Consider the following 12,976-nt stretch of genomic DNA (forward strand, 5'->3'; position numbering starts at 1 on the left):
CTGTGTGTTGGAGTACGAGCAGCAGCAGCAGCAGCAGCAGGGGGCTTGGAAGGGGTCACTGAGAGAGCTAATAGGGTGTGTGTCTGTGTGTAAGAGAGTGAGAGAGAGCGTGCGTGTGTGTGTGTGTGTGTAAGAGAGCGAAGAATGCGGAACCCCTGGCAGAGCAGTGGATGGCCATGTGTTCCTGAGCAGCCTGCCTGCCTGGAGCCCAAAAGCACATCCAGGCAGGAAATGAGCAGACTACACACATGCACACACGCACGCGCGCACACACACTGACAAATAGAAACCTCACTGGAGCCAGCGGACAGACAGACAGAAGTGAACAGAGAGAGAACATACTTCTCCTTCAGTTTAACTAAAAGCCTCTTCTGCTTTCTTTCTGAGGAAACTTCTCATTAGTTCACACTCTGGAGTACAAAACAAACACACTTGGATCTAATCCTGGATTATCTAAATAATGAACTTTTCTCCCCTCCTCATTGCGGATAATATGTTGGATAATATTTCACATACAAGGAATCCAAAGGAGTGGACCCCCTGTGTTCCTGATCCTGGTTAGTAGTGTTAAAGCTTTTCGTTACACACTTGCTGTAAGGCGACGGGGATTTCGGGGTAATTCTGGAGTTGTTTTTTTTTTTTTTTTTTTTTTCAAAACTCCCTCGCTATTTCTTTACGCATTCTTCAGCCCAGCACGCTTCATTTCCTGCCTGCCTGCCATAGTTTAACCAGCTGGACAACCAGGCTCTCCCTAGGGCACTGTGGCTTAGCACTGCTCTAAAAAACACGCTACTGAGTCCTGTGTGTTTTCATACATATCTACAATGGCTTTTTTAAAGACAGGCAGTCCCCTATTCTCACATTGCCAACACCTTTAAACAAGTATGTTGACTAAAATAGAATATGTAGTGCTTTTTTTTTTAATACATTTGACCAACGCAAAGGAAAAAAGCAGAAAATTCAGTTTGTTACTAAACTTGTCATATATAAAACTAAAGATACGGAGGAAAGATTGTCCCCATTCAAAAGTGAAACATCCAAGTAAAATATTCAAAATTATTGGTGAGATTATTGCAAGATTTCCTATTTTTCTTGTTCTTCTTCTCCTTGAGTTCAAACAAAACTGCTCACTTCTCTATGTTTTCTGGAACATTGCTGTCCTAGGAGGAAGTGAAGAGTACAACAACATCACATGCAGCAGAGGAATGAATGAATGTTAGTTTTGTCGTTCCCTAAGATGTGGAGGGGAAAAAAGTCAATCACTGCATTGGAGTTGAGCAGTGGCTGTTAATGGTGCTTATTTAATTGTAATTTTTTAAATCTGATATGGATACATTTGAGGTCACCCTTTTAACTGATTGCTGATTTCCACATGAATGTGTTGTGATGTTTTTCTGAATGACCTACTGGATCATTACTTGGAGTACTTGGAGTCTGTCTGGCAGTCTTTTTGTGTGCTGGTGGTCTCGCTGCTGGCCAGCTCCTCAGTCTTCTTTGAATATGAGTCAGAGCTGTCAGTGTTGGCCAACCAAGCACTAAAAATGAGAAGACGAATGGTCAGGGAGACTGAGAAGTAGATTTCTAAGTATGGTAAACTGTGTCTTTACTGCTTGTCATTATTACCATGGAAGCTTGGGTGCCAAATGGCCATTGACCTCTGTTGGGGTTTAATTAATGCATTTCTTTCAGACTTTAGGTTGTCAGTTTGGAAGTTTGTGGAAACTTTTCTGGATTCATTTTCACATGTGGCAAAGTTGTAAGTGAGACTGCAAATGTATGAATCAGTCGAACTGGATAATCAGCGGGCCTCTGCCAGCTATGGGTCTGTTTAATCTCAGAGCCCAATGACTGAATAGCACAGGTAGTTCACAGTGAGAGAATGTGCGTCATGTCCTGCCCTTCCTACCCTCCGTATATGCCGTACCCAGGCACCAACCTTCGTCTAAGCAAGAACATTTCCACTAGTGAGAATACACGTAACATGGAAAGACTTGTTGCTTTTTGTCCTGCACTCATTTTTTGAATACCTGCATACTTTGGAGGGAGCAGATCATTTTTGGCATTCTTCGGAGGCAATAACACCGCGTGGAAAAAATGCAGCAGGTCAAGCCTGGCACATCCTACATTGTTATCAAACACAGATTTGAATCTTGTCGGAATTCTCTGCATTACGCAACAACTTGAGCTTGATTTATCGTTCTGTGTTGAAGCTTGTGATGTAGACTACGAGACTGGCCGACGCCGTCGCCAGCATGGAGGAAATGATGGTACACAACATGCCAATCAGTCTTTGCAGACTGCGCAAGTGCATCATGTACTTAATCGTCTCATCATCTCAAACCGCAACTTTAACGTAGGCTCAAAAGGTAGAGCGGATCGTTTACTAATCGGGAGGTCACTGGTTCAATCCTGTGCTCCTCGAGTCTGTGTGTCAAAATGTCCTTTGACAAGATACTGAACCAACCTTCGCCTGATGCATCCATGAGCATGTGAGTGTGTGTGCATGGTAGGTTAGAGCACTGTAAATATACTTGAAGTGCTCAGTAAAACTAAAAGAGAGCTATTTGCTATTTAATTAATATTTTTTTGCACTATTGAGAATGTTGTTGGTTTTTCCACGCTTCAGACAATAGACACCTCAGGGTGTGTGTGTGTGTGTGTGTGTGTGTGTGTGTGTGTGTGTGTGTGTGTGTGTGTGTGTGTGTGTGTGTGTGTGTGTGTGTGTGTGTGTGTGTGTGTGTGTGTGTGTGTGTGTGTGTGTGTGTGTGTGGTCAGTTTCTATACCAGCTGTCATGGTTTATTGCCCAGGGCACTGCAGCTGTCACTGAACCGGCACTGAACCTGTTCTCAGCTCTGCCGACAACTTGTTTTTGCTGGAAAAGGACGGGAGAGAAATCATCACCTGCTGAAATCCAGCAAAGTTCGAAGGGACGAGATTCCCCTTCCTAAAAGATGAAAGAGATGATGGGGATTAAAGTTGATTTATTGTAGAAGCACTCCTCACTTACTAACGCGAGAGGAATTTATTGAAACAAGTGCATCGCAGACATAATAAATTTCCAGCCTTTAAAATACCGGTTGGTTATACTAATGGTGATTTCTTTAACAACGTGCATAAGCAGTTGGTGTCTGTGGATAAATGGATGAATGGATGGATGGAGCATTGAAGCCTGTCGTGATAAATTGAGGCAGATAAGGGTTTGTGCTGTGTGTAGTATTATCTTTAGAACAGCATACATCATACATTAATACAGCATACATTATTGATGCTTCTGCTCCGTAATTGCAGGAATGCATCTGAAAGGTAATTTCCTGTCATGACATCATCAGTCAATGTCAGTCTGATATATTTTATGGAGATCTGAATGAGATCCATCTGTTCACACCTCTAAAATCAATAGGCTACACCACAATTCTATTTTTGGTAATATAGAGATTATTATTGTTACAAGAAATTTACACTTAGCAGTTATGTCTGATAGTAACTATAACCAATACTGACAAATCTGTTAGCTTGCTAGTATCTGCCTAGTTTGCCAATCATCTTGCACTTCCTCTACTTACTTGGACAGTGCTGTACACGTTTTCTTATAACCGCTGCATTACTTAAGCCATAATAGCCAAGAAATTTTCACTTGTTAAAAACTAGTTCTAGGTCTTTAGTTTAGACCTCAGTCTAAATTTGCTTTGGTTGCTAGCAGGTTGCCGCGATCGCCCTTAGTTTGCATTTAAGATGCCAACTTGTTTGCAAACACTCAACAACTGCTTGCTGAGGAGAACAATGAAAAGTGAGACTCAAAGCAGACTCGAACTGTTTGCTTTCAAAGTAAAAGTTGCACCCTTTGAAATGTATTTGTTGCAGCGGTAAGACAGTTTTTATTTTGGAGGCGAATCTTCTCCATTTCTCCTTTGCTTTGCACTTGTTTAGGTTTCACCACCGCTCAGCATCTTCAATGCAAACCATCAGCTTCTATTCATACAGACATAAGAGTAACTACCCAAGAATTAGAGTGCAGCGAGACCTAAACAGCCCCACGCACACTAGCATTGTATGGATAAATGTTCGGTGCAGCAGTGTTTGTCAGCATGTTTTTTGGATTTTAAGTTCACGAAACTTAAAATCCACTTTTACCTTGTAAGGCTGAAGGCTAATGTTTGGCCATAGTGTGGTTTTAGAAGGCTGTCTAATTTCCTCGGAGGCACAGATTCACACCAAATGACAACAGACCGTTATCACATTTCAGTTCAGTGAGGGCAGCAGCATCATTTGGTGGGTACAAATATGTGCGCCCACACATAACCTCGTAAACTCACTTACAGTTGACTCAAGTTTATTTGGCTCTTGTGCTCTTTGTGGAAATGCAGTAAGGTCAAAACAGAAGAAAAAATATTGAGCAAGCGAACACAAACACATAAAGCACATACGGTATAATGCTGTGGATGTGAAAGGCTGACATCTTTTCTCCTTTAGCATCAAACTGCATCTCTCCTGTATTTCTCTGGCACAACCTGTCTCTCTGCCCTGCGCGCACCCACCCACACACAGTGAGGAGACAGGCTTGGCAGGCTTTGTGTAGCGCTGACAGGGACCAGGCGTCTCGCCTCAGTGGAGTGTGGAGAGATCCTGTCAGAGTCAGACTGACCTCCAGGCTAAGGGCTCTGAACAAACTCCCTGCCCAGCTGACTGCATTCCTCATTGGGAACAATTGAGTTTATGCTCTGCTGGGAGCGACTGTATAGATAGTCTATGATTTTGATCATTTCTGTTTGTTTGCTTATTCCCTTGTGCGTGTCAGTTTTTGTTTTTATAAGAAAATCAGTTCAGAACATCTAAAGAAACAATACAGACTTGCAGATGTGAAAAAAAGAACAGTCTGTGGTGTGAAACAATTTGGGGAATGTAAACTGGACCCAGTGGTCAGGCCCATGTGTTGCGTGGCATTGATGGACGAGGGCAAACACTCTGCAGCTGTAGAAATGCTTTCTGCAGCAGATTTGTGCCGCTTACCTGCGGGGATGCACGAAACGGCTCAAAATCACGAGAGATGAACAAGAAAGTTTTCTATTATTAATTGATCCAAATCCAGTAAACAAAGATGCAACGTGCACCTTTTCAAGGCATGCTTTGAACTTTAAAGCCCTTCTCCAACTGTCAGCGCTATATAAATGGTATTAAAATGAGAAAATCAATAGAACTGATAATGGGTTTTACTGTCCCCAGACTCACCTGAACAGAGCACTTTATGAAAACAAGAAGTGCCTCATATTTTCTAGGCTTAGTGAATAATTTAGTTTTCTATAGAAAAGCTAATGTAATGCTTTTGTGCTTTAATTGTGCTACCAAAAGAAAAAAGTGGCCTGAGTGTATGCGACAGGTACGTGCCAAATAAATTCACACACCACTATTTTGGCCTTTTTTAGCTGCTAAAAGAGAGGTTTCCATGGAAGTGACAGCTTCCTCCATCTTTTGTGGCTGTAGGTTTATTTCCTCTCTCAGTTTTAGGCACTAAAGTTTTGATTTCACATCCTCTTCACAATGGCTTCAGCTAATATATCCTGGAAAAATCTGTTTATTAGAAGAAAAGCATGATTAAAAAAAGGAAGACTTTCATCATTGTTTCTATCATTAGAACGCATTACAAAGACAGACTTTTATGTGAGGCCTAAATTCAGAGTGTTGTTTGTGTCAGTAAGAAGCTGTTATTTAAGATGTGACTAGATGAAAGTTTTCTTTTTTCTTTTTTTTGACCTAGAGGAAGCAAAGACCGGCAGTGAAAGGAGTGAAGGAAATGATGAAAGGGAATATAGAATGAGATGAGGAGAGAAGGGAGGAAAATGGCAAAAGCAAAAAAAATGATATAGAAAAGAGAGAGATGCTTTGAGATGGATTTGGCTTTGGAAAGGAAGCAAATGAATAAAAACAGGAAGAGAAACATGAAGTTAAAGGGAATTATTTACAAGTGGTATAATATGGATGCAGGAAAAAAGAAAAAATGGAGTCATTGGAAGGGTGAAGATGATCAGAAGGGAAAAGGGGGTGGAGGTGAAGCACAAAGAGAGATGTATTATGGAAACAAGAAGGATATGAGTGAGGAAAGCAAAAAGCTGCAAACCAGATGGGCGCCACCGTGTGACAGTGTGAGAATGAAATCGGAGAGGAGTGAAAGTTTGTTCTCTCCCAGCTCAGCACGCTTCTATGATTAAAACCAGCCTCTTCCCCCCTGGTCCTCAAACAATGCTGAGGCACCACTTTTAGCATGGAGACGTGTTCTCAGTGCAGCGTGTTCTCAGGATTAAGCTCACACACTGTTCACACACTTACAGAGCATATGTGCCAACAGGAAGCTTTCAACATCCATGTGATCATAATGATGAATTCATTTAATCATCAATTCAGCCTAGATGTCAGCATGAAGATGCATCAGCTGCACGTAGAATGTAAATGGCGGCTGACATGTTACAATGTTATAACATCAAAGTCAAGCAGAGTTTATTTGTAACAAAGGTTTCATTGTACCAAACATATCCTTAGTCATCTCCATGGAGAAGAAAAGGCCAAACTCACCCACGTGGTCTAGCCACAGCATCAGCTGCTCCACTCCTGCTTGTCAGTGGACAAAATGACCCAGCTGACTGCAGAGAGACTCACGCTGTGCAAAAGCTGTTTACTTGTAACGGTGTGGTTGGCCTGATCCAGATTGATCTTCTGCATTTAGCTCTTCTTTTTTTTTCTAATTGACAGAGAAGCACAAAAGTTCTGTGTCCATTATAAGAGATGTAAGCAGTCTGTATGCTTTTTCATTAACATACACTGTGTTTACACTTGTCCTGTGTGGTCACATCACTCAGTACAAGTGTAAACAACCACCAAGATCCGAAGTAATTTGATCTGTGTAACCACTCTGCAATGTGGCCTGGTACAAATTTGGCCAGATATAACAAAAAAAATACCATCAATGCAGGATGTGCTTGTACTTTTCTAAGAAGCGTAAACAGAGTCTTATTTATTTCTTTTTAGTCTCTCTCGTACCTTTAAATGTATAACACAAATGCTTATTTAGCGACTTTCTCTTTTCTCTCAGCGGTTGAACTTTTGCCACAAACCACTGACACAACTGAACTGCTAAAACCCATCTCACAGAGTAGTGAGACTAGCTTTTACATTTTCCTTCTAACTGCAGTTGAAATACCTAGTAGCACTCCAGATTGGGAAGCTGTTACTTCCTCAAGTCAAAGATTTTGAGTATCTCGGGGTCTTATTAAAGAGTTGGGGGAGAACGGAGTAGGAGATTGACAGACAGACGGGTTGGTGCTGCATCTGTTGTGACGCCGAACATTTACTGGTCAATGCACATTCCTGCACTCACCTATAAACATGAGGTGTGGTTGTATAAGCGGTGGATGTGATGTCCACCTGGGGAGAAACCTCAGGACAGATACGGGACATGCTTGAGAGATTACGTCTCTCTGCTACACCCACAGACCAAACCCAGATAAAATGGATAAATCAAACTGGAAATCTGTTTTTCAAAGCTTGCATTGCTGCTGACAAACACCCACTGGGGTAGAGCTTAATGTTTTCTATTATTATGCTGTCATTATAACTAATTTTAGCTCTTCTACCACATGCAGTGAAGTGAGATGCAAAAGAGTGTCACCAAAGGCGCCCTATCAGTGGGGTTGCCAGCTAGCGTCTACTGAGCAACTGTCATTACACATAAAATTACACAAAGCTGTGGCTGCCCTTGAAAACTGCATTGGAAGTTGTTTTTATTTAATGTCCAGAGCTGGTACTCACCGAGAAAAATGCTTCAAAATTATGTATAAAGAATATTCACACATGGAAGGGATTGATCAGATATCAATAAAAATGGTAAAATTATTATAATTTTTAAAAAATCATCCTTTGCAACAAAGAATTGTGTTATTTGCTTTGTCTTTAAACATGTGAAAACAAACTGTAAAACCGGTCACTACCCTAAGCTATAATTTGACATTCGATCTCTCGCACTATTTCCTTTTACATCTCGTGTTGTCCACAGCTATTTCTGGTACACTTGAGTTTATCTGGTTTGAAGTATGTGTGAGGTGCACACATTGTCACTGCACATTCTTCTGCCTACTTGTTTCTTTTATTTGTGTATAAAAGTTGTATTGGATTGATCTAAGGTCAGAGCAAAGCTTAACCATAAACCGGGTCTAGTACAAAATTGCCGTTGTAAATTCATCGGCCTGTATTCCCGGTACTGTGTCTGTGATCGGGCAGACATGATCAACTGCATCTGTTTCTACTCTCACTTGTGATATTTGTGTCATCTCTGCAGTGTGTATATTTCTGTTTTAACACTCACTTTTTGTGTGTCGCTGCCCTTTCCCCACAGTTTTGGTAAGCAGCTGGGAGGTAGACGAGGCTGTGAATGCATCACTTTGGAGCCATCAGAAATGATCGTGGTGAGTAGAGACACCGTCTCTTGTTCTCCCTCTCTGTTTTAGACTCGGTCTGTCTTTTGTCCCTCTTCCAAGCCCTTTTATCCTCCCATGCACTCTCCCATCTCTGGGCTTTGATAATATTTCTATTTTTCTGTCTTTATTTGATGTCTGCAGTACCTTTCCCCCCCTCCATTGTCATTGTCCTGATCAACCTTTTCATCTTCTTTTTGCCCATTTCTGTTCTTCCTTCTCTGTTCTCTGCATTTTCTTATAGCATAAGCATTATCTACATCTTCAGTATTATAAAGGACCATATTTTTAATTGATATTACATCTAGAAGGTTATACACTCTCTGTTCAGACTCGGATTGGACAGCGCTTAACAGTGCAAATGGATAATGAGACTAAGCATCCTGCAGAAGCAACCCAAGAGATTCTCAAGGCAAAGAGATACTGAAGTATCCAAGGCAGTATTAAAAAGATTTCTTATATTTAAAACAATGTAAGTTTGTCTAGTTAATTTTGGTTTACCCAGCACTCCATTGCATGTTGTGCATCACCAGGATCCATGCTGTTTACTTCACCTGTCTGTGGTTTTAATTTAGTGTCTGACAATATCACAAAGACTTCATTCAGGTCAAGTTTGCTGTAACACTTAGTATATAAGAATGTTGTTTTTGTTTGCCTCCACAAGGTTGCAGTGCGTACAAATTTCTGTCCGCTTCCTACCTAATTGTTCTTCCTGCTGTCATTTTCCTCTTTTGCCTGAGCTTTGTCTGAGGGACTAGAAGGATACGATGGGATGAGAAAAGCTGCAAAGTTTTATACAAAAAGAGGACAGGTAACACCAGTTCCACTGATGCTATTGAACAGGAAATAAAGAAATAAACTAAATAAATTTAACCCCAGATAACCCACAGATATTTGGTTGTTTTGGTGCACAGTGTTCTGTAGCAGAGTTGGAACAGGTTGTCTCCAGGGTGTGATGGGTCTGCAGTCATGATACCTGTCTATTTCCTGATTTACAATTACTGAAAAGAGAGCAATTGGGCACTTTTTTTTTGTTTTTTGCAGTCTTTCCATTTTAGTCTGTTCTTGTCCTTTTTGGTGTTTGATCCAAACCTTACAGTGGTGGATGTGCAGAGAACACACTGGATTATTTCAGACTAGAAATCAGTTGATTTAAGTAAGTAGCAAATAATTATCAAGCCAATTAAGCTAATGCTAACACACAGTTATGCTTTGATTGTGTGTGGTGTTTCTAAAGAAGGAACATGTAAAAACTGGTGGATGTTGTATATTAAATAATGGTGCAAAACAAAGCTTTAGCCAGCCCCTAGTTCAGCTAACTAGCCCTTCAGCAACTACAATCGAGAAGTTTAAGTACCTGTTGTGTTTTGCAGAGATAAAGAACAGAACAATTGTGCAACAGTGACAAAGCAGCAACTGTGCCACTTTGGTTTTTTTCCCATAGTTGCCCTTCCTCGGCTTCACCCAGTGGCTCTCTTTATCTCCTCGGCTCTTTTAAGAGTGGTGGGAAGGGTATTATCATATGACAAAAAAAGCTTTCAGCACTCACATGTTCTTTGTGGCTTTTGGAAACCCTGCCCCAATAGTTTCAGGGACATCAGAACTTTCCTGGAAATGTTCTGCATTGAAAAAAGATTACAATAGTAAGGTGCTCTTTCAGCAAGACGCTTAATCTTGAACTACACCCATGGGCCCATTCAGAGGTGATTGCTACGGTAACAGAGAGCAGCGATACTGACAGTCTTCCAGGTATGATTGTGTGATAGTTTGTGAAGAGGAGCCTGTGAATTTAGTCCACTCATTTGCCTGGGGCACGAGAAATAAATTCAAATTCAATTTAATTGTGAAAAGAAGAGTTTGTGGCTGAGGGAATAAAATTGGTTTGAATTAAACTGGCCTTTGAATTAAATCACTGAATTAAACAGTTCACTGTGTGTGTGAAGAGAGGTGGGTGAGGGTTAGAAAGAGACCAAATGAACCAGCTTATCAGAACCTTAGAAAGGATACAAGTTTTCTTGCTTCTTTGTATATGACTGTTTTTAAGTTACAAACAGCACTGCCTTGGAAAAAAAAAAGCTATATAGACAAAAGAATCTGGCCTTACCTCTTAACCTTTGAATTTAGGTTTGTTTAGTCAAGCGCCTAGCCACGCAGTCTGCCTTTACAAACATTTGTGAATCAATGAGCTCGCTGAATTCGAGCTTGGTGCTTTAATAGCATGCCAGATTCCTTCTCTCCTAGATATTCCATGATAAAGTGGAAGCTTTTAAGAACCACAGGAACTCAGCCGTGAAGTGTCAGACCACATGAAGTCACAGAGTGGGGTCATTTCACTTGATAACTGTAGAGTTCCAACCTTTCTCTGACTTTAACATCAGCACAAAAAACTGTGTGCTGTGAGCTTCGTGACATGGGTTTCCAAGGCTAAACAGCTACTATAGGTTTAATTTGTTGGCGGCCCAGTGCATTCATAGAAATAACGTATGTCTGTATGCCAATTCAAAGAGAAATTAAAAAAAAACAAGACCATTTTTACAGTGATTGACATATAATATATAGAAAGCATTGTTCAAAAGGACCTCAGTAAGTTAAAACTAAAAATTATTGAATAACCACTTTTTTGTATTGAAAATAACAAGAAATGCTAATCGAAACACACACTTTTATGCACACATGGGTAAATACACAAGTGGGCAGAAGGACTGCGGTCCAGTCACACTGCATTGCAGCCAATCAGCTAATTAGGACCATGGGAATAGTAGAGGGAATATAATCTGTAGCTTTCGTCATGACTCTGGTCACAGGATGACAGGGACTGACATTCAAAGACTGACAGGGTGGGGTTGTTTGTGTGTGTGTTTGTGTCTGGTTGGGGGGAATAGATGAAATTAAAAAGAAGCACGCAGCGGGAAAAAGAGAGTAAGGAATGAAAAAGTGGAGGAAAAAAAAGCTGATGATGCATGCTGCCAGGCAAATGATCAGATAGACGGAGTGGAATGTAAACCGGGAGATGAGTAGACGTGAAGTTAGTCACACAGGCATATTAAAATGTTTAGAGGAAGCGGGAAACTTAATATAGAAGTGACTGTCGGTCAGAAACATAACTGGTGGTCATGGGACAGAATGGGTTATAATCAGTCGAGGAGACAGAGAGCCATGTGTATTACAGGCTCACAGGATGAATGTGAAAGTGTAACCTTCCCCTCCAGAATTTTTTGTGTATAACCTTCAGGCTGTCTGTCTCATGAGCCTCATTAAAATGAGGCGAGATGACATTTTTCGCCGTGAGAAGGGGCACATTGATACCAATCCAGGCTCCTTTTACAACTGTTATTTGGTATTTTATTGCTGAACTATCCTTCACGCTGTTGTTTTAGAGACCATGACAGCTAAACTACCCACAACCCAGTTTTTACTCGGTATATTTGAGCAGAACTCCCTGAGACAAGGTTTTTCTTCTGTGTGTTACAACCCAGAGCAGCTGTTGAGTCTCTTTTCTACTGTGACAGAAAATCTTTGGGTCAGTCTTCGCTTTGTTTCTATTTGAGTAGTTTTTTAAGTGTTCTTATTGTTTTACAAGATTGTCAAAACTCAAACTGCTCTGTGGCGTTTCCCTTCAGAGTTTTGAGGTGTTATAGATTTTATTCTATGTGACTACAAGAAGGCTAACAGCACAAACGGCAGTTGCTTAAGGCTGTTCTTTAACTCTCTTCCACTTTTCTCAGCACAGAAGCTGTAGTCATCCCCGGCGCTCTTTGCGGTCGATCATGGGTCTGTATTAAGACCTGTATCAGTGACTGACACATGACTGACCTGAAGAGGGAAAAAAAACCCACACACACAGTGGTCACATACAAAGACGCCATTTGTGGTGTACATATGCTATGGTGAAATCTCTGATTGTATTATTATTGCGAGATGAAACATTTATTGAAACATGTAAACCTAAATGGAAATTATTTCTAGTAAATACAGAAATAATAGCAGAGCCTATACAGCTCTAATGGGCTTGAAAATAGGGATTTCATAGTCAACTAAAATGGGAAAAAATGTGACTAACTGACTCGTCTAAAACGAAGAAACACTCAGATATCAAGTTAAATTTGCAAACTTTTAAATGTCAAAATCTCTCCCTTGTTACTAAAATATGACAAATTAACATCCAAAAAGTGTAGCGCGTCGTGCCGTTCATTATGAATGATGCGCGCTGTTGGAAAATTCATGACAACCACTCAAATAGAAGTTAAAAATTTAAGTAACAAAATGATAAATCATCCATCCTTCTGTTCTGTTCTCCCTGTTCTCGTTTTTTTGTGACAGGCCTGAAGATATAAATTAAAGTTAGTTTGGTTGTCTGCTAGGTTGTCTGTCACGTGTAGTCCGAGAATGCATGCAAACATGCATGTGCAGCACTTACGAGTTAACAGTCCTTCAGATTATTATGTAATCCTACCCGGGGAAAAAAAAATCGTGCAGGGGGGGATGTCTGTTAAAAGTTACAAATAAGGAAGTGAAA

General features: G+C 40.7%; 1 protein-coding gene across 3 annotated transcripts in view; it reads left to right on the forward strand.

Moving 5' to 3' along the window:
* The window catches only part of LOC116315770 (Rap guanine nucleotide exchange factor (GEF) 6), a 133,230-nt gene that overhangs the window by 39,205 nt on the left and 81,049 nt on the right, over window positions 1-12,976 (forward strand). For 2 of the 3 annotated variants that reach the window (XM_039618271.1, XM_039618272.1), the window contains exon 5: window positions 8,382-8,451. In XM_039618271.1, coding sequence (XP_039474205.1) covers window positions 8,382-8,451 — 70 coding nt within the window. Of the gene's footprint in view, window positions 1-321; window positions 558-8,381; window positions 8,452-12,976 lie in introns of those variants that run through there. The other variant, XM_039618273.1, reaches the window with a different exon arrangement.

The sequence above is a fragment of the Oreochromis aureus genome, linkage group 10, assembly GCF_013358895.1.
Source record: "Oreochromis aureus strain Israel breed Guangdong linkage group 10, ZZ_aureus, whole genome shotgun sequence".
In the NCBI taxonomy this organism is placed as follows: Eukaryota; Metazoa; Chordata; class Actinopteri; order Cichliformes; family Cichlidae; genus Oreochromis; species Oreochromis aureus.